Source organism: Canis lupus, chromosome 2 (assembly GCF_003254725.2).
Source record: "Canis lupus dingo isolate Sandy chromosome 2, ASM325472v2, whole genome shotgun sequence".
NCBI lineage: Eukaryota > Metazoa > Chordata > Mammalia > Carnivora > Canidae > Canis > Canis lupus.
Genome location: NC_064244.1, coordinates 65222394 through 65249694, shown reverse-complemented (window position 1 = coordinate 65249694; position 27301 = coordinate 65222394). Strand labels below are relative to the sequence as shown.

Here is a 27301-nt window from a genome sequence, read left to right as displayed (position 1 = left end):
AGTGGTCTGGTGACAACCTTCGACCCCAAGCTGCTTCACCACCTTCACGTGAGCTTTTGCATCTTGGGGATGAAGATTTATGGAATGTTTAATTGCCCCCGAGAATCTTCCTTTTGATACCTGGGAAGAAGCTTGAAGAGGTTAAATGAGTCCTGCAGATTCACATAAGGTGCAAATAGTAAAGGCAATATTCAAACTCCGAATAGCCGACAGCAAGTCCAGGCGGCTCCTCTGTGGTACCCTGTCAGACCGAGTTAATTCCTGTCCTTCCCTGATGAAAGAGAATGGCTTGAAGTATGGCCGTTTAAAAAATAAAAAAAGACCTCTGCTGTATGTCAGATTTTTGTTTGTGTTCTTACCCAAGTAGTGCTGTGTTTTAGAATGGGAGTGGTTGGCCTGGGGTTCTTGGCCACTTTTTTGTGTGTATCTGTTAGGTATCAGGCACCATCCAAGACCATCTAACAAGTGACACATCTTCTAATTCTCACTCTCGGATCTTTCCAAGAACAGATGAGGAAACAGGCTTAGAGTATTTAGATAACTTGCAAGAAGACACAGCTTTTGCCAGAATGGAGATACGATTCAGGCCTGACTCCAGAATTGTGAGCTGTTTCTCACCTGAGAGGAATGTCACACTGGTACATCTGAGGTCTCAGTTCTCCCAGGGGACTCGCAGTGGCCAGCCTGTGTCACTCTTCTTCCTGTGCTCCTGGGTAGAAGGTCTGGGGAGAGATTTTACTAGGAATGTTGGAGTATGTGTTGAAGTGGTCCTTACAAAAAAGGTATTGTAAGGCACCTTTTTTGGTTTAAATGCCTATAGTCTCCATAAAGGTAAAAGTCTAGGGTCTGTCATTTCTTCTAGAAAGAGTTTCAGTCATTTAGCAAATATGTATTAAGATGCTGCTGGCAAATACAGTAGTAAACAGGCAAGGTTTGATCTCGGCCTTCATGATACTTAACTTTCATTGAGAAAATAAGTTAACACATAATTATAAGTTGAGATTAGTGCTGTAAGGAAGATAAGCAGGTGGCACTGAGATTGGGGTCACTGCTCCAGCCCTGAGATGTGGTTTTCAGGTAGCCTTGGGCTTGCTGACGGATTACATAATGGGAACAAAGGAAACAGTCATCAGAAGGGACTTACGGGTTTCTGGTGGGAACAACAGGATTTTTGTGTGGCAGTGCCATTTACTGCGAGGGGAAAGACGGGGATGGTGAATGTGTCAAATTTGAAATGTCTGAGGCATGAGAAAGGAGACGTGTGGACACACAGGCCTGTTGCTCAGAAGAGAGGTCTGAGGTGGAAGTATAAATTACAAAGTTGTCAGAAAATAGAGGACATTTAAAGTCCCAGAAATGCTGAAGTCACCAGAGGAAAAAGTATACACAGAAGAGAGCCAGTGGTAGCCTAGAGGCAGGCCCTGAAGAATGCCAAGTTAGGGTCTTGGAGAGAAAGAGGAGCCCTCAAAAAAAAGTCAGAAGTAACAAGCAGGCAGGCAAGAGGAAACGGGTTTTATGCTGCCATGAAAACAAAGGAGGAAACCCTCCAAGAGGTAATGTCCAAATGTCCAGTGTGTTTGCTTTTGTATATTCGCTTTGATAGTGTGGAGGTTGGTGACCTTGGAAGAGGGGAGTGGCTGGCATGAAAGATTTGGGAGGGTGTTGAAGAAAGAATGGGAGGTGAGGAAACAAATTAGTGTGTAAGCTCCTCTTTTCAGAAGTTGGCTGTGAATGATTGCAGAGAAATGAGGTGGCTAAAAGAAGTTTGGGGGCCGCAGGGAGAATGTTTGCAAATAGAGTCGTGTGTGCTGATCACAGCAATCCACTAGGGAGTAGGACGGATATTGCTGGAGGGACAGTGGGAACAAAGTCTTTAGGAAGGTGAGATGGGATGGCATCCAGAGTGTGAGGGGAGGAAATGATATGCAACCATGATACCCTTTGTGAGGTATAATGAGGAGATGGCCAAGAATACTGAGCTAGTTACAAGAAAAGGGTTATAATGATGGAAAAAACAAAGGCTTGTTTTGTTTTTGTTTTGTTTTTTGTGTTTTTGTACCAGCAGAGAAGTGCTGTCAGGACAGAGTAGGTGTAGAATGTGAAGGTGGCAACATCAGTAGTCTTGAGGACAAGTGAACTAGGAGAAGAAAATTATGGGGGGTGGGGGGCATTCAAATTCAGATTTCAGAGGTGGTGTGATTTCTGATGATGATAAGGAGACCTGGAAGAGAGTGGCTGGGTTAAGGTGAGGAAAGCGTTGTTGGGATTGAAGAACTATTCAGAGAAGCAGAAGCCAGGTAGAAGCAGAGCATCAGCTATTCGCCAAAAACACCTTGGATGATAGCAGGATTCAGGGTGGTGAAAAAGAGGAAGAGTATTTTGAAAACAGAAAATAGTGAGAAGGGAATGAAGGTTGGGAAGCCAGCTGCCATAGCAAGAGGGTTAGGAGAAGGGAGGCAGAAGGAGGCCTCTCACTCACTAGGTGATAAATCCAGCCTCCTTGAGTGGGATGCGTTCGTCTGACACATGGTGGGTAATTATATGTATGTGTTTAGAGAGACTTTAGGATTAGGTGAGTTAATGTGTAAAAAACACCCACCATAGTGCCTGGTACATGTTTAAAAAAATGAGCAAATACTAGTTCCTGCAGCCGCTGTACTCCCTAAAAACTAACATCCCAGGACACCTGGGTAGCTCAGTGGTTGAGCGCCTGCCTTTGGCCCAGGGCATGATCCTGGAGTCCCAGAATCGAGTCCCACATCGGGCTCCCCACAAGGAGCCTGCTTCTCCCTCTGCCTATGTCTCTGCCTCTCTCTCTGTGTGTCTCTCGTGAATAAAATCTTTTAAAAAATAAAAATAAAAACTAACATCCCCAATCACCAAAAAGACAAAACAAACAAACAAACAAAAAAAAAAAACCCAAATCCTGTTTTTATTGTTTTGTAGTTCCAATTTTATACCTGCATTTAATAGTCTTCATCACCCCTTACTATTTTTCATTTTCATCAAAGGTAAGTCTGCAAAAATATGTTAGTGCCAAAAGTATGACTGATCCAGCAAACTAACAGTGAGGAAGAAGGGTAAGAAGGCACATTTTTATTAATAGTTCTACCTTTTAGGATTCCCTAAGCAGGTTGAGAAATGAGTTCTAGGAACTCAGTCTAGGTTCCAAGTTTAGGAATAGTTATCGTAAGTCACCTTTTCCAATACAATGAGATTTCCTAAAGAGACAGGATCAATTAAACTCACTTTAAGAAAAGGAAAGTTAAGGAAAGCTCTCCCTGCACTGGGAGAGAAGGTGGGAAAGGAATGAGCGAGGGCACAGGTGTCTGCAGTGGCCAAGGTGTCCATCATGCTGCGCGTGCTGACATAGCACCGAGTACTTCCTCAGAAGCTTGGGCCCGGGCCACATCCAGGTGCAGAGGAAGTAGGAAGGGCTCAGGAATCAAATAACGGTTACTTAATCTTACTTGATCTGGTCAGTTAGGAGATTGCCATTAATAACAGTCAACTCGGTTGTAATTACTTTTATTGGTTACAAGAACATCCTTAGGATGAAATGAGAATCTTACAATTGTCATCCGCCTCCTAGTGAAAGCAGGAGAAGCTTCCACTTCACTGGGTACATATCCTAGCTGGCCAGTCTTGCAGTTGACCAAGATTCTCTGGCAGGAACAGTCTTAAACTCACAGATCATAAATCAGAAGAACAGGTAAGCTCTGGTCGTTGCAGGATAAATTTAATTCTCAGCCGCAGAAAGCCAGTCCTGCACACCCTTAAGTGTCTATGTCCTGTCCAGCCTGCTAGTCCTAAGATTATGTTTTCTAAGTATTGCAGTCTCCATTCATATTTTGTATTAAAGCCTCAGCATTGGCTTCCTCCAGTGGTGTACAAAAAGTCCTTGTCCAAAGGTCACTGCCCTAAAATATAATAATATTAAAGGAAAGAAGATAGGCATGCAGATTTTTAAAAGCAACTTGATTAAGGGTGTCTGGGTGGCTCAGTTGGTTAAGCACTTACACCTGATTTCTGTTCATCTTATGATCACTGGGCTCCACACTCAGCAGAGTCTGCTTGTCCCTTTCCCTCTGCTCCTCCCCTACTCACTCACACTGTCTTTCTCGCTCTCTCCTAAATAAATAAATAAATAAATAAATAAATAAATAAATAAATAAATAAATAAATAAATAAAATTTTGAAAGTAGGGGCGCCTGGGTGGCTCAGTGTTTGAGCACCTTCCTCCAGCTCAGGGTGTGATCCTGGGTCCTAGGATCAAGTCCTACATCGGGCTCCCTGAGAGGATCCTGCTTCTCCCTCTGCCTATGTCTCTGCCTCTCTCTTTCTGGTGTCTCTCATGAGAAATAAATAAAATTTTGGGGCACTTTGGTGTCTTAGTGGTTGAGCGTCTGCCGTTGGCTCAGGGCGTGATCCCAGGGTCCTGGGATCGAGTCCCACATTGGGCTCCCTGCAGGGAGCCTGCTTCTCCCTCTGCCTCTGTGTGTGTGTGTGTCATGAATAAATAAATCTTTAAAAAAATAAAATCTTTAAAAAATATCTTTTAGAAAATAAAAAATAAAAGCATGTTGAATGGAATGTATCCAAATGTGAATTCCAGGAGATTCCATCAGCATGTTTGCCTTTGAGACAAAATCAGGTGCTAGAAATGGGCAAAGTTTATTAAACTAGTGAAACGTCCAAAAGAAATCTGGTAGTAAATTACTTCCCCATCCACTCCACTTAAACCTGCTGTGCCACACGCGCCTGTGTCCTACGGCACCGATGCCGCACACTCAGCCTGGCCCGGTGCCCCACCACGAGTTGATTTTGCCAAGAAAAGGCTCTACTGAACGGGGCTGGAAGCAGCTGGCTGTCTGCAGTGTGCAGTGCCAGGCCAGGCTGGGGCTATTTCACACAGCTTTGAGAGGACAGTGCTGTATAGACCCCGGCACCTCCAGGCAAACGGGATCTGACCTTCCCTTTTCTAAACACTACAGAAACAAATTTACAACTAGAAAAATGAAATATTCATGAATTCCAGGCTTAGGATCTTCATACAAAGACTTGAAAGAAGTTGGCAGATGGATAGCTGCCATGGTGACAACCCTGGCAGGAGCATAAAAAGTGCTCTGAGGTATAAAAGCCGCCAGTTTATAGTGTAAGCGTCACCGCCGCCAGAGCCTGCACGGGCCGCGGCCCTCTGGTAGCTCAGGTGGTGCCTCCCCGCCGTGCGTGGGGGCCCTGGTGTCCGCAGTCCCTGGCTCCCTGGAGAGCCAAGCTCCCAGCTCTGCCCAGCCTCTTCTAGGACACTCGTCCCAGCTCCCCACAGAGGGGCCCGCACCTCTTCAGGGCTGTGTAGACGAAAGCACTCGGTACATGCCCGTTGTGTCCCCGGACTGGAGCAGAATCGTGACTTTGTCTAATGGTCTTAGTCTGCCCTTCCGAGAGGTATTTGCCACTAGGTCCCTACGAGCTGTGATGGAGCCTCAGGCGGGATGCTCGGGAGAGCATGGAATGACCGGCAGACCCTCCAGCCCTCTCCGAGGCCGCCGTAGTAACAGGCACCAAACTGTGAGCCTTGGGGGAGGCTCGCAGGGGGCCCGGGGCCGTCCCGACCTGCTGTTTCGGTCCGCAGGGTCCGGTGCCGGGGATGAAGGTGGGACGCTGCCGCGGGCTGTGAGGGGTGCGGCCAGACTTTGGGAGACAGGGTCTGTTCTTAATTAGGTCTTTCGTTAAACATTTTCAACACTCCTTCAATCTACATATTTACGTGATTGATACAATTATTACAGGAGAAATCAACCATTTCTTTGAACAAGATGTAGTTAACAGATAAGGAAATGGAAGTGTAAGGATATACCTGTGGGAAAATGAACGGCAAAAATGAGCTTGGGGTGTTTGTGCTCCACTTTGACATCTAGTGGGGAAAACATTCTCAGTCTCGAGCCGAGGAGGCCTGTCTTGGCTCATATAACTGATGATTCCACGGATCAGCAGTGCAATTAGAAACTGATAGAAAAGTACTGATAAACATAGTTTTGAAATTACTGTGTTGAATCACTTTGTACAGAGTGCTCGGAGATAGATTGTTCTGTGAGGAGGGGTTAAGACGGCTAGGAAAGTGTGCATGGCAGCAGGAAAGGAGCACATGTCTTTACATTCACAGTTACTCGTACTCCGCTCATTTCTGAGGCAAAAATACATAGAAACCTGATGTGTAACTGTTACAGTTTCAGAGCACGTGCTCTCAAAGAGTACGACTCCAGGGGAGCCTGGCTGGCTCAGTTAGGGCCCTGGGACTCTTAATCTCGAACTCGGGGCTGAGGTAGAGCCCCGTGGTGGGTGTAGAGATCACATAAAAATAAAGTTTCAAAAAAAAAAAAAAAAAACACGACAGGGCACCTGAGTGGCTCAGTCGGTGAAGCGTCTGCCTTCGGCTCAGGCCATGATACTGGAGACCTGGGATCAAGCCCGGAGCCCGGCTCCCTGCTCAGGGTGAAGTCGGCTTCTCCCTCTCCCTCTGCCACTCCACCCTGCTCGCTCGGCCCTCCCCCCCACTATGTTTCCAAGTCTAAGAATTAGAGATCCTTTACCTTTTAGATAACTACTATTAGCCGTAATTACAGAGATTCTAGGGTTGCTGGTAATCAAGCCCATCTGTTCTCCTGCCTGTATGTTGCTGTTAAATCACAGATTTGTCATCCTCCCGTCTTCAGGTTACTATGAGATCACTTCCCATCAAGTCTGAATAAAGTGCCTGTGGGCCCAAATGTTTCTGGCTTGGCCATATGCACTTATCTGTCCCCCGATCCTTTCTGTGAACAATGCACCAGTCACCTCTGCCCGGAGTACAAGGCTTCCAACAGATGGAGAGTGTTGGGAGACTGTGAAACAGTAGTCAACAAGCACCTGACTCCTGATTCTTCGGGGGCGTTTTTGGTATTCTGAAAAATGAGTTTTGAGGATCTAAGCTGTAAAAAAGGGGTGGTTCTTGTTACAGCTAACCGCTAAGCGTAATGGCTTTTTCTATTAAATGAACTAACATGAGTCAGTGTCCTGAGGATTATTCTTCAGGATTAGTTCACTCAGCCCCAGAAAAGAGCCACCCAGAGTAGATGTCGTAAAGGTATAGGAAATTATTTTATATTAGAAAAAGACAAGCCTCGGGAGCACTTTTATAAATAGTTTCTATGTTTTCCTTAAATAGTATTGATCATCTATGTCTTTCTCCTCAAGTACATATGGAACAGGACAAGTGCCAGAGCTGAGGGAGGTGGAATCCGGAACATGCTTTTGGCTCAGCGTTTGGACTTCCAAGTCTCTCACTTATCAGATGAAGTTAATTAGAATTAAAATTTTTAAATATGAAACAAACTTTCAAAACATGCTATCAGGTTTGCCACCAAAACTAAGTGCCTCTTAGCTTTCGTGGATGCCACATGTGATTTTGGAGTGTTTTAAAGTCAGGATTTTCACCATCTAAGCCCCTTGGAAAGAAGTAAGCATCAGCAACGCAGCTCTTTTACCCAGAAACTCCCAACTCTTGGTTCTGCTTCTCCTCACTGAGAAGGTTACCTCTGCTGGAAACATGTCCTATTTGGGCTAGTGGTGGGTTGACACGTTGTACTCAGCTCCTCTGACACAGTAGCTTGGTGGGATAGGGAATTTGGAGGCTCAGAGGGTGAGTAAAAGTGAATGTGATTGTGTTTCAACCATACTGTTCCTTTTATGTGTTCTCCTAACCTGGATGAACTGGCTCATCACCGGGCTCGTGGTCTCAGGCAAATGTCACGTTCAGTTTCCAGCAGCAGTGAGGACACACAGTGGGCCTCCAGGCACACGTGGAGTATTATCTTCTAGTGTTCCTACAGCAATAACACAGATGGTAACGTGGCAGAGAAGTAAAATCTAGGGGGTTTATTACAAGCCTTCATACTTGGCCACTGGAGCAAGTAGTTCTTAAATGTGTGTCTGAAACAGGGTTTCTGCTTTCAGAAGAAAATGTACGATTACTTAAAATGCAGTTAGGGGCAGCCCTGGTGGCTCAGCGGTTTAGGGCCACCTTCAGCCCAGGGCGTGATCCTGGAGACTGGGGATCGAGTCCCACGTCGGGCTCCCTGCATGGAGCCTGCTTCTCCCTCTGCCTGTGTCTCTGCCTCTCTCTCTCTCCCTCTCCCTCCCTCTCTCTCTCTCTCTCTCTCTGTCATGAATAAATAAAATCTTTTTTTAAAAAATGCAGTTAGGTTCTGGAGTATTTATAAATTTGCAGCCTAATACAAATATTTAAGTAGATAAAACAGTTGGATTTGTTCCTTGAAAATTAGAGCACATGTAACTAAATGTGGCTCCTAATCAGTAATTCACACGTATTTTAAGGTAAAATTGCTTCTGATAAATGCCAAACAGGAAGTTTTGTTTTTCTTCTGGCAGAAAGCTATACATAGTTAAGGGGTGACTCCAGATCCTTTTGAGTTGAAGCCTAAACTGAAGAGGTAGGCTCTGGCAGCGTGTTGTGATGGGGTTGGCCAGTCTTGGTGACTGATCGTTTTTCTTCTTTCTCTCAAGGTGTCTGAACGGTTAAGTCAACCAGGAGTGGCAATAGGTCTGGCTTGGACCCCCTTAGGTGGGGAAATCATGTTCGTGGAGGCAAGCCGAATGGATGGCGAAGGTCAGCTAACTCTGACTGGCCAGCTAGGGGACGTCATGAAGGAGTCTGCCCATCTCGCCATCAGCTGGCTCCGCAGCAATGCAAAGAAGTACCATCTGACGAATGGTGAGTGGCCCAGCTGAGCCGGAGGTGCAGCGGGAAGCGGGGAGGAGCCTTTGGCCCATGCTCTAGGAGACCTCTCTCAGTTCTGGGACAAAGATTAAGATGGGCTCTAGAGGAAGAGTTATACACCTTCAAGAAAGTACAAACCTTTGATTTTGAAGACCCATAGAAATTCTAGTTCCCATGTTAGGGCTGTGTGGCTAGTCCTGAACTAGAAACTGATTTCAAGGTTTTGTTTTCAGTTCTACTTGGAATGGAATAAAACTCTTCTTCCAGACCCCACTCTAATTGTACCACCCATTAATATTTTGAGGAATTCATTTACCCAAAACATTCATTTTTATCTTTTTGATTTTCTTTTTTAGGAGAAAAAGAAAACAGGTTTAATTTTCAACATTAAAATCCTTATTTCCTTTTTTAAGCTTCTGGAAGTTTTGATCTTCTTGACAACACAGACATCCATCTGCACTTCCCAGCTGGTGCTGTCACAAAAGATGGACCATCTGCTGGGGTTACCATAGTAACCTGTCTTGCCTCACTTTTTAGTGGGCGGCTGGTGCGTTCAGATGTAGCCATGACTGGAGAAATCACACTGAGAGGTCTTGTTCTTCCAGTAAGTCTGAAGAAAGTGATTTATGTGGTTTTAAATTTTTTTAATTTTAAGTTTAAATTAATAATAGTTTCTCTTCTTCATATATATATATATATATATATATACCTTAGCTTTAAACACTTTAAAGTTTTATGCTTGTAACTAATTCATATTTTTCAGTATTGATCATATAAAATACTGACAATTTTCCCCATGTTTTCCCTTCTACTAAGAAAGAAGACTTGCGAGGGAAAGAAATACTTCTGGTCATCAGAAATGTCAGCCGCTAAGGTGAAGAGTTAGCAAATTGTTAACCAGATAACTTCAATGTAAAACAGGATAGCAGCTGATTTTTTTTAAACTTTAGGCTAACTTCTGAACTTTTGAAGTCCCTGTGCGATGAGACCTCCTATAGATAACTTAGATTACTGTAGTTGATAGATTTTTAGAAAAATCAGTAGAAAATGAAAGCTGTAATAACAAAGACCAGCTATGTCTAATTACTAAATTTTTTTAAAGTTCTATATATATGGAGCTTTGGGGCTCCCCTCCATACCCTAAACTACTTAGGAAAACACATAAAATACAGAGAACTTGAGCGGTCATTTAGGGTTTTAAGTCATTCATTACCAGTACCAGTCTACAACAGAGTTTTGGCGAATTCCTAGCAAAGTGAGAAAAGAACATTCTTTATTCTGAGAACACCTATATTTTATAAGATAATTGTGAAAGCAGATCGTAGAATCACCATTCAAGATCACTAAAACTGCTCTCATTTCGCCAACTTTTAAAATTCAGCCAGGAAGTCAACCGTATTATTATGAGACATTTGTAGGTCTGTACTTGAACGGAATGGCTGATCTCTTTTCTTCACCTTACCCAGGAATTACTGCATTTAAAGAGACCGTAATAGTGGTTAATAGTGGCTAATACTAGCTGTGCTATTAAAAGGAAATGCAAATGCTTTACTGACATGAACTCTTCAGCTTTCTAGTTCAAGATGGTAGACTACGCAAAGAGTGAAAGGGATAATACAAACACTCAAAAATGAGTGGGGAGTCAGCAGCTGAGCGTTCAGCCAACTTCTAGAAGAGAGTGTCCTCCTGGCTGGTGAAACAGAATTAGGGGTAGAAATGAACTTCTCGGCGGGAATCTGGGAAAAGCATGGCTCAGAGTGTCAAGGCACGGACCAGGAGAGCAGGAAAGAGATGGGAAACAAAACCAGGGGATTCAAAGAAAATTCATAGAAATCTCCATAGCATACATGGATCCTCGCTCTCAGGGCAAATAAGCACCTACGTCAAGACTTTCCCATCCCTCTGGGCCGTGGTAGCTTTCAGTAAGCCTCCAGTTTTAAACCTATTCCATGAAACAGGAGAAAAGCCACAGCATTTAAAAATACTTAAAGCTGGCACTTCAGAGAACAGTTCAAGATCAGAGAATGAGGACAAAACTTGGACTGAAAACTTTGGTTTCAGAATTAGAGAAGTATTCTGAAAAAAATAATAGAAAAGCAATCAGGCAAATCCAGTATCTATCAGGCAGGCAGGCATTCTAGCAAAGAGGAAACGGAATCTAGCAAACTGTCAAATAATGGACCGTTTCCTAGAATTGAAGGTTACCGTCAGGTTGAAAGGGCTTTACAGCAATGAGGAGAAAGATGTCATCCCCACGACTGGTCAGACAGCCGAGGAAAGAGCTGTCTCCTCAGTGACACCCAGACGTGCAGTACCTTCAAAACCCTGATGGAGAATGATTTTAAATCCAGTCTTGTATACACAGTCTTACCACCAGTCCAACAGGAGAGAAAACAGGCATTTTCAGACATGCAAGGAGTCACTTTGTCTTAGGCTCTCTGTGAGCAAGGTACTCAGAACGTGCTTCAGCAGTACACGAAGGGCCTGGACAGAGGAGGGCCTGTGCCCGAGGCTCCGGGGCAGCCAGCATTGGTGTGGGCGGTTGGAGGGCTCTGGGGGCTGTCTGCGGGGCTTACGTGCTCTGGGGGTTATGCCTGAGAGCTGCCAGCACCCCAAAACAATGATGTTTATTATTCTCACAATCTCTGTGGGTCAGGAATTCAGGAGAGGCTTAGCTGAGCTGTCTGCCTCAGAGTCCTATCTTCCAGTCAGAACACCAGCCCAGTGCACTGGGGTCCATGCACCTGACTGGTTGGCAGGATACCCCAGTTCCTCACCTTACGGCTTCTCCAGAGACTGTTGGGTGATCTCAAATATGGCAGCTGGCTACCTCCAGGGAGAGATGCAGAGAGACAGACCTAGCAGCAGCAGCAGCTCTCATTTCTTATTGGTTAACTGAAAGTCATACAGCATTCTGTTTCTTACGAGTCTCTAAGCCTGGCCCACATCCAAGGGGAAGGGAGTTAGACTCCCCTCTTTGTGAAGGGACCACTTTGGACCTATTTTAAAACCACTGTAAGAGCCTAGATCATTTGGGATATGGTTTCTTCATCAAGTGGCACAGAGATAGTTATGGCTTTAAACCTGTAGAGAAGGAAGTCATCCTGGCACACAACAGTTCTGTAGGAATGGGATTTGTGGTCAAAATAATGTAATGCTTCGCCAGAATCGACCTATAGATAAGATTGTTTTGATTACAGAATGGGGTATAAATACTAACCTGACAGTGTAAAAAGGGATCATGGACATAAGAGGTGCTCGTATCTATCAAAAATTTAGAATTTTCCCCCATTAAAAGGATTGGATATAACACAAATTAAAACAAAGAATTCACTGTATATTAACCTTTTTAGTGGCTTTCCCAGCTCGCACTATAACAAATCGGGAGATGAGTTCGATGTTCTAAATAACCGTGAAAGAAAGTTGGGTCACGGATCTCTTACAGTCTGAGGATGACCAGAAATCTGAGTAACTTTCTTCTCTCCTTATAGGTGGGTGGGATTAAAGACAAAGTGCTGGCAGCGCACAGAGCAGGATTGAAGCGAGTCATCATTCCTCAGAGGAACGAAAAAGACCTTGAAGAAATCCCGGGCAACGTACGACAGGATTTAAGTTTTGTCACAGCAAGCTGCCTGGATGAAGTTCTTAATGCAGCTTTTGATGGTGGCTTTACTGTCAGCACCAGACCTGGTCTCTTAAATAGCAAACTGTAGGCCCAAATCTCAACTTTTCAGAATTTCAAGTTATGAAGTGCCAAGAGGTATTGAAAAGGTCTTTCTTTGTTCATACCCGTAGAGGTCAGCATAGTGTCCCTTACTTGTGAATACGATCACAACAGTAACAAATCTCACTCAAGTGGTGGCTGGTGTTGATTACAGAAATGTTAATAAACTGATTAATAAAAATCAAATTGTCTTCAGTGGAATCATCACTGTCCCCGGAGGGGTACAGAGCATCAGTTCTCAGTGTGGTGCCCAGGACAGAAGCATCCGTGTGACCTGTGAACTTGTTAGAAATGTTAATTCTCAAGATCCAGACCTTCAGACAAACTATGGAGGGTGGGGGTGGGGCGCCCAGAAGTCAGTTTAACCCGCCCTCCAGGTGGCTCTTCTGCGGGATCAGCATGCGGAAGAGCCACCGGGAGAGGTTGCTGGACCCTGAGGAGACTGACACAGGGGCCCCAAGACAAAGATGAAAACCACACCAAAGTAAGTATTCAAGTGATGTGAAGCTCGGGGTGAGGTCTGCACACTCCAACACGGGGTGCGGCTTATGCTGAGGAAGTAGCAGCCAAACTTGGCGGTTTCTACCAGGCAGAGTGGCCTGTTAGGAACATCTTAAAAAAAAAAAAAAAAAGTCCGGTCCTCAGAGGCTGCTGCCCATCCTGAGATGATCCCCACCGTGGTACCCTGACCCTGTCACCTCCCCGCTCCGCCTGGTTGGCCTGTGCCAGGCCCCATAGACTCTCCATGTTCTCCTGTGTCTGGCTCCTTCCAGGCTCTTCTGCTCATTTTCCTTACCTGTAAAATGGGAGCAGGAGTGGTGAAGTGTTGCTGAAGATGAATGCGAACACGACACTAAAATAATACTAACTATAGAATCTTCTGTTACGGAATGTTAGATACGCAAAGATACTTTGGGATGCCCTGGATGAGCACGTTACCCAAATACCTGCTAGTAAAATCTGAACATGTTCTGGTATTACAAATCCAGATCTGGGGCTCCACTTACGGGGCTCGTCATGGCCAGTGGGGGAGCAAAAAGCATCAGCACTTTATTTTTTTTATTTATGATAGTCACAGAGAGAGAGAGAGGCAGAGACACAGGCAGAGGGAGAAGCAGGCTCCATGCACCGGGAGCCCGACATGGGATTTGATCCCGGGTCTCCAGGATCGCGCCCTGGGCCAAAGGCAGGCGCCAAACCGCTGCGCCACCCAGGGATCCCCGCACCAGCACTTTAAAAACCATTTCATGGACTATCTTCCCACCGTTTTAGGATTTTATGGCTTCTATTCAGTCATCTTCACAGGGGAGGAAAGGAAACCATGATGCTAATTCATCTTCTGCAAGCAGAGGGAGCTCATCCATCCCCAGACTGCAACGCCCCCACACCCCCAGAAACTGCAAGAGCTCAGGACGAGGTGGGGCCCACCAGCGCTCTTCTTCAGCCCCAAGCAGCTGGGGGCGCCCTCGGCTCTAGGCCGCGGCCCTTGCTGAGGGTGGGGGGGCGGGTCCGCTGAACAGCTGGACCTTCCTTTCCCTGGCACTGCTTTCAGTTTTTTTTAAGTTTTATTCACTTGGCTTTTGTTGTGACAAGAGAGAATTTACCATTTGGGCCAGTTTTAAGTGGGTAATTCAGGGACATTAGTCACAACGGTGTCTGGCCATCCCCCCCCCCCCCAAAGCCTTCCCATGATTATCTTAAGCTGTACCCACAGAACAGTGACTCCTCTTTCTTCCATTCACGTCCCCCCCACCCCCGCCACACACGCACACACAAACTCCTCGGTCTCCACGTTTGCCCCTTCCAGCTTCACTGAGTGTGTTGTCGTTCAGCCACATTGACCACAAGCCTCAGCATTTCGGGTCTCTGAACCCGGGCCCCATATCCTCCATTCGCCCCAGGATGTCAGGGTTTTTCCACCTCTTGGCTGTTGTGAAGAATTCTGTCAACGTGAGTGTGCGACCATCCCTGTCCCTACTACTACCCAAAAGTAGAGTTGCTGCTCCTAGGATGAGTCCATGCGTAGCTTTGTGAGGAGCCACAGATGACTCCTGCACGGCGTTTGCTGCTCCACTTGCCATTCCCACCAGCAATACACCAGGACCCCAGTTCTCCACTCGTGCCACGGCTTCTTTTTGGTAATAGCCCGTCCCAGGGGTGTGAAGCAGCAGCTCTTGGTTTTGATTTGCATTTCCCTAGTACCTTTTCCCAGCATTGTTCTTTAAAGTGTTACCCAAACACCCTTTGTATCACAGCTGGGGTCTTATTGAAAATGTTGATTAACTCAAATTCTAATTAAGTAGGGCTAGAAGTGAGGCCTTGAGATGTATTTAACCAGTACTCCATATGCCTTTTATGTATGAGCTTTCAAAAGTATGAAAACTAAATAAAGCTTTAAGTGTCTTGGAACTTGAGAAATTATGGTCTGCTTAAAACACACGTTTTTACTGGACTCTGCCCACTTTTGTTTGAAACTTAACATTAACCGTGTCAGGGCTGAGGTCTTTTATTTAGTGCTTCTGATTACAGTGAAAAATGCCATTTAAGTGATTGACCATAAAATATTTAACATCAGTCTATAAATCTGTGACCACAAATAAGGTCTCCTGATTATGGAGTGGTATTTAAAGGCCACTAAACATACTGGGTTGTTGTTTTTAAATAAGAGGCAGGCAAAAAAATTGCATTTGCTGAGCAAAACACAAATATGTCCTCCTTTCCGCTTCTTCCTTGACATTGATCAAGACTTGCTTTTTGCTCATTGCACAAATTCTCTCTGTAAGAGTGGGAATGCAGATGGGTTTCATTTCCAGTGCCATCTCTGGTAGTGGCTGTTTGAAATGCAGAGGATTTGGATTCCCATCTTTGGACACGGTGGCTAGTGGTATCTACCACCAGGAGCTCCCTACACTAGGTAGGTGCCATCCATGTTGTGAGGTATTAAGGGCTGAGGGGAGAGTAGGCTGGCTTCCTATTTTCCAGTTAGAACCACCAAAATGAGGTAAACTTTCTATAATCAAGTGCTCGGGGAGCGAGGGGCATTAGGATTTTTGGTGAACCAAAATATCTATATAGCCACTGCCATACCTGTAGTTTGCAGAAATGTGAGCCTTAAAAGAAATTAAGCAATGTTATAAAAATCAGAGTAAATCAGAAACCTGTTCCCCAACAATCAACATATTAAAGTGGCCCATGATTCAATTCAATAGAATGAATTCAAGTTAAAGAAGATAAATGCAAAAGAGCAAGTTAGAGAGTAACACCTACCCTACCCCTATACAATTCCCTGAAAGAAAACACCACAACACAAAAAAACGAGGCAGGGCATTAATAGGAGAAAGTAGAATATTGACTGTAACAAGGATGATTTAATATCTTGAGTGAACCAAGAAATGTGGGTATAGATCTCACCATCCCTCTAGACCAAGATATGAAGAGGACTTAAAGTAGTTAACAAAAGATGAACTTACTGGATGTCAAACACACAAAATTACTATTTGCATAAATTAGCAAAACATGAGGTTACAATGAAAGGGAAAAAATCCTTCACACTGCTACTCTTAAGTGTCCACTGAAACTCTCCAGAAACTGAGAAGTCTCACGAATATAATAAGAAAACATTTAAGGATGTTCACAGCCTTTTTATAAATACCTGGAAAAGATTTACATGGGCAAACAGGACAAAGCACTATGTAAACATCAGGAAACTGGCTAAAATTCTAGTCAGTCCTTACAAAGGTTCCCCAAAATGGTGTCTTTCCAAGATTATTAAAGTGAAATGCATGGACTGAAGTGATGTGTAAGAGGGTTGCAAAATTACATTATTTCAAAATAAGTGTGTAGGCACATGTAAATACACAAAGGACTGGAAAATAAAAATGTTCCCAGTCATCTCTGGACAGTTAGAGATCTCTTGTGTGTGCTCTAACTTCCAACCCTACACTGAGCATATATAGTACTACTGTAATCCAAGAAACACTTTAAAATATTGTAAAAATAAAATGACACACCTCCACAAAAGTATTCAATACATCAAATGTAGGGGGGAAACTGCTTTTCTAAACACATGCTAATGGGAATAGACCAAGATACACATTTGTGGTCGACCTATTCCCTTTCACCACAAAAATGGCTATACAAACACTTGATAACCAATTCAAAAAATAATGCTTCTGTAGGAAAAGAGATCACACAAATCTTCATTCTGAAAGTGGTTAACAGAAGTAAATTCTGTTATCCAGAATGGCTGGTGGGATAAGGGGGCAGTCCAAATTCTTTTTGACTAAGTTTAGTGTACCCGTAAAAGCCACACAAAATAAAATGATCTTTGGCCATTCAGAATCTTGTGAGGTGCCTCAGGGTAATTAGCAACAGTTAAGGATGCTGTTCGATATGGTGCTAGTTAAAAGCATAATAGCAGCAGCTAACATTTGTTGGGTGCTTATTATTATGTGCAAAGCACTTTTCTGGGTAACTTACTGGTATATCCCTTCTAACCCTCTGAGGTAACTATCATAATTTTTTTTTTTTTTGTAGCTATCATAATTAACCCCACTTCACACATTAGGAAACTGAAGCAGGTCCCAAAGCTGGTGAGTGGGCTAGAGCCATGACTGACTGGCATGAGGGCCCTGGAAGGCTGCTGTAGAGCCCAGGCTCATAACTAGTACGCTAGGAAACACTAACTCATTTTAAATGGGTTTTCTTTAAGGAGAAAAAAGTCATCAGCATTTTAACTTAGTCTTCTAACAGAGTTGTGAGAATAAAAATGTCAGCAAGAGGGAAGAAAAAAACTCTTTAAATAGAGATCATATACCCATTCATTTGCTTAGAATAAATCTATCACACCTCGAAATACAGCATACTGTTTTCAATTATGAAGTACAGAATTGAACAGGAAAATAACTTTGGATTTTAATCAAACTTAGGGCTAAAGCAGACACATAAAAGTTTTTAATTTGCCAGATATTCTTTTAATGAGAATTATAAAAGACCAAAAACATTTTTTGCAAACTGCCTTTTTTTAAACAAATGATTTGCTTTTGATTACAAATACTGTGTAAGACGATGCCTTCTTCTGCAAAACCAATAAATACAAGAACAAATTTTAAACATGTGATTTGTCCAAGATATTTCAAAGAAAGAAAAAAAAAAAGCCTGATTTTTTTTTCAGTATCAAAAAAAAAAATCAGTATTCCCTAATCTTTCAAAGAATAAGTTTAAAGGTATGACTCAACTGGAGAAAGAGAGAGAGAGAGACAGACAGAAACAGAGACCATCTTACAGCTGCTTTAAATAGCTTCTGATAATTCTTCTGCTGTTACCTTTCCTTTCTGGAACTTGTATCTTCTCAAAAGACTTGAATGTAAAATATTTCTAATGAACTGATTAATGGGGGAAAAGAAAATACGTATTGAACACATAATGTATAAACTTTACCATAAACAATTATGCATATCAAAAAGACACTAACTTCAAAAAGGTACAAAAAAAAAAGTGAGGAAAAACTTGAATTACAGAAAAGAAAGTCCAATTTATTTAATGAAAAACTAGAATTAATAAAAATTAGCAAATACACACAAAAAAATATACACACACAGCAGCACTATGTATTGACTCACAAAGGGGAAAAGCAGTGGTCCAAGACCACTCAACATGGCTTGTCGGTTAAAAGAAAAAAAAAACAAAAAAACAAAAAACCCACACACACATACACACACACGCGCACGCACACCAACTCGCAGGCACACACACAAAACAAAAACCCAGTATTTTTCAACAGTACACTCAATCTACAACACAAATTCAGAATTATTTTACAATGCTTCCTTTCTTAATACAAAAGATGCCCATTTTGGGTGTATATATATATATTTTTCAGTGGTTTACTGTTGACTTATTTTTAAATATATTAGTGTTACTACATGCAACTGTTTCCTGTATTTAACAGCCTTTCCTTTTATTTACCTTCATGTGTCTAGCTTCCACCTACCAAAAGTTTCAGGTTGACAGGCAGACGGCTGCCTTATTCTCTGTGAAATTGAATGCAATGGTTTTAAACACTGGCCAGAAAATGTTTGATTGCCATTTCAACACATGGAAATAGTTACATTGATGCCTAAATTGCCATTTTCTGCAAAAAGCTGTGCAATGCTGGTGTCAAAGACTAGGCAGTCACTATTCATAATGGCCGTGGCAATTCCCTCATGAATAGAGCGCGGAGTCGCTTCCCAAGTCAATCGCCGCCTATGACCATTTAGCTCAAGTCGATAAGCAAAATTTTCAGCTTGCTTGCGTGTTCCTATCAGCTGTACAATTGCAAAGAACTGCTGGTGACCATCATACTTTTCCTGTTTCTCCAATACTAACATGAAGTGAAAGCCAAAACAGGACTGCATCATCACCCAGTCAACAGCACCAGGAAGGTTAATGTCTGTTGCAAGGAAAACTATATCCTCTCCCTGTAGGGTCGTAATGGACTTATGCTGATGCATCAGATGGGGCATGACAGCATCCAAAGAGCCTTGCCATTTACAGGAAGCACCAGGGCACGGACATGAATAAGGCCTAAACTCACAGAGCTCTTCGTGGTCTGCTTTTTCTGTGTGTGGCAAAGTTATTTCACATCCAGAAGAGGCATATTTACAAGGGAAAAGTACGGAATTGGCCACTTTCTCCATAGCCAAGTTGCGAATGGATCCCAAAGGGCCCCGGCAGGTTGGACAACATGTGAGCTTTGGGCGACAGTTGCTACAAACAAGATGGCCACTCTGACACTGAAGAATGGGTGGTAACACATAGTCAAAGCAGACCGGACACTCAAAAAGACTCGCCAAGTCATTGTTGGATGCGGTTGTGCCAGTCAGGGCGGGCACCCTCTGAGACGGGGTACACTTTGAGGTTCCAGTAGGTAATGCTGTTGCAGTCTGGCGGCTCATTTCTGTAACGAAAACATAAATAAAAATAAAAAGAGGCAGGAGAAATAATTAAAACTCTCACTTGTTTTATAAATAATGTTTACATGCCAGAAATACTTAAGTTTTATGAAAAACATACTGTGAGCAAAAAGAGTAAAGGATTTAAAAAAAAAAAAAAACACAAATTACACGAATTATGCATTTTGAGTATTATAGGAGTTGTGGACCAGATAAAATCTCTTTTATCAAAATGTCCCAAAACACATGTAGAATTCCCTTTCTTAAAAAAATATTAAAAATCCCTTTGGATGAATTATACAATATGGAATAAATGCTGAAACAGAAACCAGACTGTAAACAACTAAGAAACCCTGTGTTAAGTAGCTTAAGTTCAACCAAAGCTGTTTTCACTGAACTTTCCCCTCTCCCTCGGTGTTCAATTGCCCTGCTCAGTCCATTTCTTTTCCATTCTGAGGCAGCTCGAAACAGTGACAGGGAGTCAGTCACAAGTAATCCAAAGGATCACCCAGGACATCAGCTCTGATTAACTCCACCTAATGGCAAACAGTTATCTGCTTCAGTTGTAGATTTAGGGATGGAGGGGTCGTCAGGGGAAGGGTCTGCTGCCATCCCATCATGCACCTTCATCTATTAAGTCTTCCCCTAGAATCTGAACACCAGCTACGTGTTAATTAATCTTACTTCCTACTGATCAGTAGGCCCCATAATAAAGGTGGGAGAAAGAGAAGAGAAATGGAGGGTAATCTCAAAAGTTTTTAGGTACTCAGAGAAAGTACATCTTTCTACTCTATTTCCATTGCACAATAAAATTACATATAATTTGAAAAGGGGAAGAAAAGAAGTAATTAAAGAATAAAGATTAAAACACCAGAGACACATGCAACATTGGGGACAGTAAACAGGTTAAGAATTCCTTGTATCCTAGGGTTCACTAGTGTTGCTGAAGCATTCATCAGCACAGGAATAAATATTATTTGAGATAAATGTCATCTGGAAGAAATGACAACAATGTAACTAATTTGTCAGGCTAAATGAAAGATAAAGCAAATAAATACCTTTCCCAGGAATCTACTTTGTTAGGATATGACAGGCCATATTTGTCTCAGGGGTAACAAAAGATCAGTCTACTGATGTCCCAAGACTGTATTCCCAACAACTATACAAACCATATTTCTAACAAAACTAAAATTGAATGCCTCAAATTTAATGCTTCCTCAATGTAATCATTATTGCTGCAAAGAACCTGACTTTAAGAAAACAACGCTGGTTACCCATGTGACTATATAAAAGCAACTGGACTTCTAGATTACTCAAGGATAGACACCAAGTGAGGGTTGAGGGTGACAAAAAAAATAGTCCACTGTCAACTAAAGTTAATATTCTACAATTCAAGAGTCTACAAAAGTACAGAATTCCACCATAAGGTGGCTTGTCACATGGACTTAAGGGACAACGGGAATCAATTCTCATCACCTGAAACACTGTACAACCCAGGTGTTTGATTCTTTGTGAGTACGATGATCCATGCATTTTCTATCACTTGGAAACAACGGGCTCAGCCTTGCCAAAATGCCCCACGTATATGCTGTATGCCTGTCTCGTGGTCCATTTTATACTGCTCACTTATGTGAGCAATGTTAGAATTGGAAAGTGGCTCCCTGCACACAAAACAGTCTAAACCACTGATGCCTTTTCAAATTACTAAACCAAACAAGCTAATCACATCAAGGAACAGTAAACTCGGCTTGTATTCAAAATAATAGAACTAGGAAAATATAAGCAAGAAAAATACTATCGTTTCATTTCCAGACCGAGCAAATAACTATACATAATCATCAATCATTCAGGCTTACATTCCAATATTATCTTTATTACTTTTGCAAACATTGTAAAAAAAACAAAAAACAAAAAACAAAAAAACAGTTTAAATCTCTAAAGAGTGAAAACAAGTGAAATGAGGCCGGTATTTCTTGCGAATGGAGGTATTACAGGACAGAAGGTGCTAAAACCTCCCAAAGCACCAAAGGTGGAACCCAGCTCCATCTTCAAACAAAAAGAACCCCAACCACAGAGCAGCCCTGCAGTAGGAACCACGGACTCAAGTGTCTTCAGACAACCCTGCAGGAGTGATGACGTAACCTGAAGCTTGGTTTAAACAGAGAAAAGTACAGTAGATCAAAAGAAACAGCAATGCAAACTAGAGCTCAATTACATTGCAGCCACTCCCTGATCCCGATTCCCCCAGCTCACAACTTTTCCCGGTTCATACTTTAAGCATCCCAGTCTCTTGGTGTCAATACCTTTTCTCTTCCTTGTCCCAGCTGCTGGCAGACATGTGAGCAAGACGCCCCTCCAGGAGTACGGAAAAGGTAAGGGAGACTTCCCGGTCATGAGAAGTCAGGCGGCTCATAGCCCTTCCCCCAGGAGCAAACACGATTTGTAACAGAGGCCCTGCTGGATGGACACGTCCTGCTCCTAAGCACGTCGGAGTTCAAGTCTTCAAGCAGCGAAGGTAAGCGCCCTGCTCTAGGATCCCCCATTCACTCCTCCGAAGCACCGGCTGCCGCAGCAGCAGAGGAACGAAGCCTCTCCCGTCCCCTCAGGAGTCCACCACACCTCCCCGCGAGCTCCAATTCGCCTGCGTTTCCAAAAATGGGCGCCATCACCGGAGCTGTCCTCCGCTGGGCCCTCAACCGCCTGCCCTGGAAGTTTGTCTTCCCCACATTCACTAGCCCGCCAGCGTGGGTGAAGGATGGGGCTGCAGGGTGCGCGGGGGCTGGTCAGGCGCACCCCGGAGCCAGCTCGGAGCTGCCGCAGGGTCCGGCCCGCCGGAGAGCCACGCGGGGCCCAGGGCTGGGCCTGGCGGTGCTGGGGGAGCCTGCTCCAGCCCGCAGCGCCCGCCGGCCTCCGCTCGCAGCGCCCAGCCCAGCCCAGCCCAGCCCAGCCGCAGCGAGCGCGGGGCGGGGCCGGCGGGGCCGGCGGGGCCGGACAGGGCGGGGCGGGGCGGGGCGGGGCGGGGCCGGCGCGGTGGTCACGCCCGCAAGCCCCGCCCCCCAGCCCAGGGCCGCTGGGGCGCTGCCCCGCACAACCCAGACCCTGCCCTCGACCCCAGGCAACACTGCAACCTCACCCATTTCCACAAGCTTACATTTAGTTCGAAACATGTCTTTCTGTAGAAAACAGATGCTGCCAATTCTGTATGATTTCAACCTAAGACCTACATAGAGTATATGAGAATTACGTGGCCAGAAAAGTGCTCTTCTCCTGGTTAACCATGTGTGAACTGTGCTCATAGAGTAAAAGCACTCTCCCCACTTCGTTCACTATATACTGGGCGTCAACGACCCGATTTCCTCAATTCTAACTCACTCCTCCACTTCTATCCCTGGTGACATCATACTTGAAACTCCTTCTCTTCCTTCGAATAGATTGCAGTGAGAGTAGTAAACACCCGTAACTCTATTAAACTCCTTCAACCTCCAAACTGAGATTATATTCTCTTCCCAGTCTGGGAAAACCATCTTAAATGGCCTCATTAAACAGAGAAGCTTGTGTTTTTAAAGAAGCATTACACGGGCCCCAATAAAGTCCTGGGCCTCAGATTTGCCCTGCGTCAGGTGGTACACTCAGGGGTTTAACCTGTCATTATATCATGCTTATAGGGCAGCCTTTAAACGCACAGCAGGAGCTCATGGTGGGAATGAACCCTGTGCAGTAAATTGTAGATTACCCATTTTCCAAATCAAATTTTAGTTCCAATCACTTCCAGACCCTATTGTATTCAGTCATTTCAACCTCACGTTAATATTAGGCTACATGAAACATCATTGGGAATAGAAATATGGATGAAGTTAGATAAAGTCTGCTCACTGACAAATATAAATTATTATTACCTACATTTTCATTTCCTAATACATTCACCCTAGAGCGGTCTCAGGCTGATAGGGCAGACGACTTCAAATGTTTTAGGCATCCCTGCCTTTCCAGAGTTAAAACTGAACCTAAATGTATAAAACAAGTCAAAGAGAAGGAATGATGGGGGGGAGGGGGGATCACTTTTCCCAAACTTCCGAAAGAGGTTACAGAGCCCTACAGAGTCTCTGAAAACCATTAACCTACAGACAAACCTCTCAACAAGTGAGTCAGGACAATAAAAGTGGCATCATTCTGGAGTCTCCTACACACAGCTGGATCCAAACCTAGTCTTCACCACCTGCTCAACCATAAAATGGGGACAAAATTTCCAGCCTCACGCAGCTTTTGTCTGGATTAAAGGAGATGGGTAATTCATGTACATCATAGATGGTATGCTACATACTCCAAAATATGTATTTACCTGACACCTCCAAGAGTTTCTTGTCTCGCTTGAGGTCATCTACTAGATACCTACAATGTGTGTGTTCCAAAAGATACTTTTAGTTTGTAAAGGTGATCAAACATGCCTGCCAAAGATCAACTGCCGTTTAACTAATTTTTACCACAATAAACCCTAATAAATTTCTCAACTAGGTAGTAAGTATATTTACACTGGTTTTACATAGAGCTTAAAATTTCACAAAAATTAGATTCACTAAGACATGCCCATAGAATACAAAGTTAACAAAAATCCAAAATTTAGTGAGAGCACCCTATTACCTATACTTTCTAAAGCCTACATCTCAAGTCCAGTTTGGTATTATGTTCAAGCAGATTGTAATCTACATCAAAATATTTTATAATCAACCTTTAATGCTCTCAATTATTTCAGAGCACTTAACCATTGCTTTGTCACATGAACATATTTGCAGTAAAAGTGGATAGACTTAAACTTTTATTCTCAATTTCATGCGAGAACTTTGGTTTCTTTTTATAAAGCCTGATGAACAATTTCTCTGCTTAATCATATCTCATGCCTACTAATTAATATACAACAATCATATTTTTGAAGTTTATAAAATGTTACTATGGCAGGCAAATAATGCCCCCCTCAAAGATGTCTGCATCCTTAACACCTACCACTGAACCTCTGAAAATGTTACAGGAGCAACAATAAGTGAACACAGTTACTCACAAAATAAAAGCTCAAAATGGAGAAATGTAATCATACATGGAAAAATCACAGTGTATTGTAAAGCAAGTTACAAATAATATACACAGGAGGTACAGGCTGGAGCATGATACAAATGTGTGATTTTTAGCAAATTTTTTCTTCAAAAGGGACAATAAATAAACTGCTTTATCAAGATTAGTCTGAGAGTTGTGAAAACTGTCAAAATAAGGGAAATTTGCATTTTTAATTTAGTAAAAAAGGTAGAATGCAAATATCACCAGCCTTCTTTTACCTCTCCAAAAACTATTCCTAGAAATGATATAATATTCACTGTAAAATAAAGTACAGGTTCAGATTATGAATTTATTAGGAATCAATGGATTAAATAAAACTCTTCAAAACATTTAAGGGCTTTCCTCCTTTAACCCCTTTTTCTTTCTACATTTGACACTGTGAAGTGTATTATGCAGCAAATGTTTACGTTAAAAAATCATTTCTAAAAATAAAAAAATCATTTCTATTTTAAGATTTAATATAGACAAAATTAAATTTAATGCAAGTCTCAACAGCTTTAAATACTAAGAGTTAAAAAAGCAAACTTTGTTATAAAATAATGCTAAAAAAAGTTAACCTATTTTTAATTTCCAAAATTGTAGCAAAATAATGAGAATTTAAATTGTACATATTTTCCTAACAGCTCTATTTTCCGAAGATAATTCTGAAAACTCTGCTGCTGCAGAAGAGTTACTTATGTATCTAGAAAGACTGGTAATCCAAAAAGGGGAAAGCCCAAGACAATGATCTGGTAAAAGGTTGCTGTAAAATCAGAAGTTTGAACAAAGGTGATAGCCAAGTAAATGGAGAGGAAAGTGCAAATCCCAATTCAAATGTGTAATGTAAAGTACATTTGCATTTTTATTGCAGAAATCACTCTATTTTGAGACTTCCACCCCAGTAAAAAACAGCATATACTGAATGAGAAGCCACTAGGCACTATGCTAGATACTGTAGTATAGTAAAAGATGAAATGCGAAGTGGGAGTTAGATGCCTGTGAAAGGTCTATGGAGAGAAGCACAGTTGATGTCTAAGGGTTGAGAGTGCAGATGAGGTGGTATTAACACAATGCTATCTGAAATCACAGGGAAGAGGAACATGCCTAAAGTAAGAGAAATCCCAACATTGAAAGACTGAAGAGTTCATTAATGAGAAGCAGTGGCCCCTAGACTGCACAAGTTCTCAAACTTCACTGTTTGGAGGGGCCTTACTAAAATGCAAGTTCTGTTCAGAATAATCATAATTATCCTGAAACTGGGCCTGAGATTCTACATTTTTAACTCTAAGTGTGGCCAATTGCTGGTTAAGGCTCGCATGAGTAGCAAAAGCCTAAAAAAAACTAAAAGGAAAGCCAAGGTGAGAGAAAAGCAGGAGAGGGCAGTATCTCAGAGATCAAGGAAGGTACAGACTTAAGATCTATAAACACATGCACAAATATTACAATAAATTGTGCTTCATTATACACTTTAAAAAAAAGATTTTATTTATTTATTCATGAGAGACAGAGAGAGAGAGGCAGAGATGTAGGCAGAAGGAAAAGCAGGCTCCCTCAGGTGAGCCCGATGCCGGAGTCCATCCGGAACCCCAGGATCATGCCGAGTCAAAGGCAGACGTTCAACCAGTGAGCCACCCAGGCATCCCATTATCATATAGTTATAAGGTACTAGTACTCTTTCTGTAATCAGAAAAAACTCAAAAGGCAACAAGCAGACATGCCTGAACATGCAAGAATTCATGGAATATACAGCAACCATGAATCTTTCTTATGTGATTAAAAATAAGCAATGGATCATTATAAGTATAATTTAGAAATGGTGATCTTGTAAAAGGTGCAAATAGTTATATAAATAACAAAAAAAATATATGGTAAGAAGTAGTAAAAATAATGGCACAGTCAAAAATGTGGAATCTGCTTAGAGGTCAAGTATGATCATGCCTATCAGGTGTTCTTGGATTGGTGATATGGAAGTTACTGATGACTTCTGCAAAAGCAACCTTGAGAGATATGGCTCATATATAAACAGACCAAAGGAAACTGAATAGGATGCCGTGTTAACTTAAAAAATATATGGCTGTGGAGAGAAGAGGCAAGTTAGAGAGTGGCTCTGAAAGGCCCAGAGAAGTTTTCCACTTGGTTCCTTTTTTTCTTTTTCTTTTTTTTTAATGGGAAAGACCAGAAATATAGTGAATGCTGATAGAATCTAGAAAAGAGGGTAGTAATCCCAAGAAATGGAGCAATGTGATAAAGTTCTTGATGATAGGGAACTCAAAACTCAAGACAAGAGTGACTAGACTTTGTAGAAGAGATACTTTCTCCCCATGGTAAGAACAGAGAAGACAGAAGATGTCTAGTTCAGGAAGTTGGAGGTTAAGAAAGTTTCAGTCTGAGAGTTTCCATTTTCTCAGAGAAGTCTCTGCATAGTCATCCTCTTTTGGTAGGGAGTAGGGGAGGACAAAGAGAAGATGGTATCAGCACCAAGCTAAGGCAAAGTATTTTTTATGAATTAGCTGGCTCTTGTTATAGGACATTGAGGATACAGTCAAATATGTACGTGTAAGTCACTACCTTAGGTCCCAAAAAAATCTCAACTGCCTTTCTTGAACCAAAGGGTAAATAATTTGCCATTAACATTAAGATGTTCTCTCCAAACTTCTGGATCAGAATTCTAACACTAGCCCGAATGGCCAAACTTAACAGGCAATACCAAGCACGCAGAGCCTGGAACTCTCATACTTTGCTGGTGGGAATGCAAAACAGTACGACCATGTCGTCACCACA

The 27301-nt window shown here is 42.7% G+C and overlaps 2 protein-coding genes across 15 annotated transcripts in view; one reads left to right on the top strand and one right to left on the bottom strand.

Annotated features, from left to right (window-relative positions):
* LONP2 (lon peptidase 2, peroxisomal) overlaps positions 1-12686 on the top strand; it is a 94197-nt gene extending 81511 nt beyond the window's left edge. For 2 of the 3 annotated variants that reach the window (XM_025447079.3, XM_025447081.3), the window contains exons 13-15: positions 8563-8770; positions 9190-9380; positions 12268-12686. In XM_025447079.3, the coding sequence (XP_025302864.1) occupies positions 8563-8770; positions 9190-9380; positions 12268-12489 (621 nt within the window). In that variant the 3' untranslated portion in view covers positions 12490-12686. Of the gene's footprint in view, positions 1-8562; positions 8771-9189; positions 9381-9592; positions 9651-12267 lie in introns of all 3 variants that reach the window. The other variant, XM_025447080.3, reaches the window with a different exon arrangement.
* Positions 12687-17450: 4764 nt separating this feature from the next.
* Positions 17451-27301, bottom strand: part of SIAH1 (siah E3 ubiquitin protein ligase 1) — a 78773-nt gene continuing 68922 nt past the window's right edge. For 11 of the 12 annotated variants that reach the window (XM_025447084.3, XM_025447083.3, XM_025447087.3 and 8 more), the window contains one exon: positions 17451-19440. In XM_025447084.3, the coding sequence (XP_025302869.1) occupies positions 18590-19440 (851 nt within the window). In that variant the 3' untranslated portion in view covers positions 17451-18589. Of the gene's footprint in view, positions 19441-21738; positions 22348-27301 lie in introns of those variants that run through there. The other variant, XM_025447082.3, reaches the window with a different exon arrangement.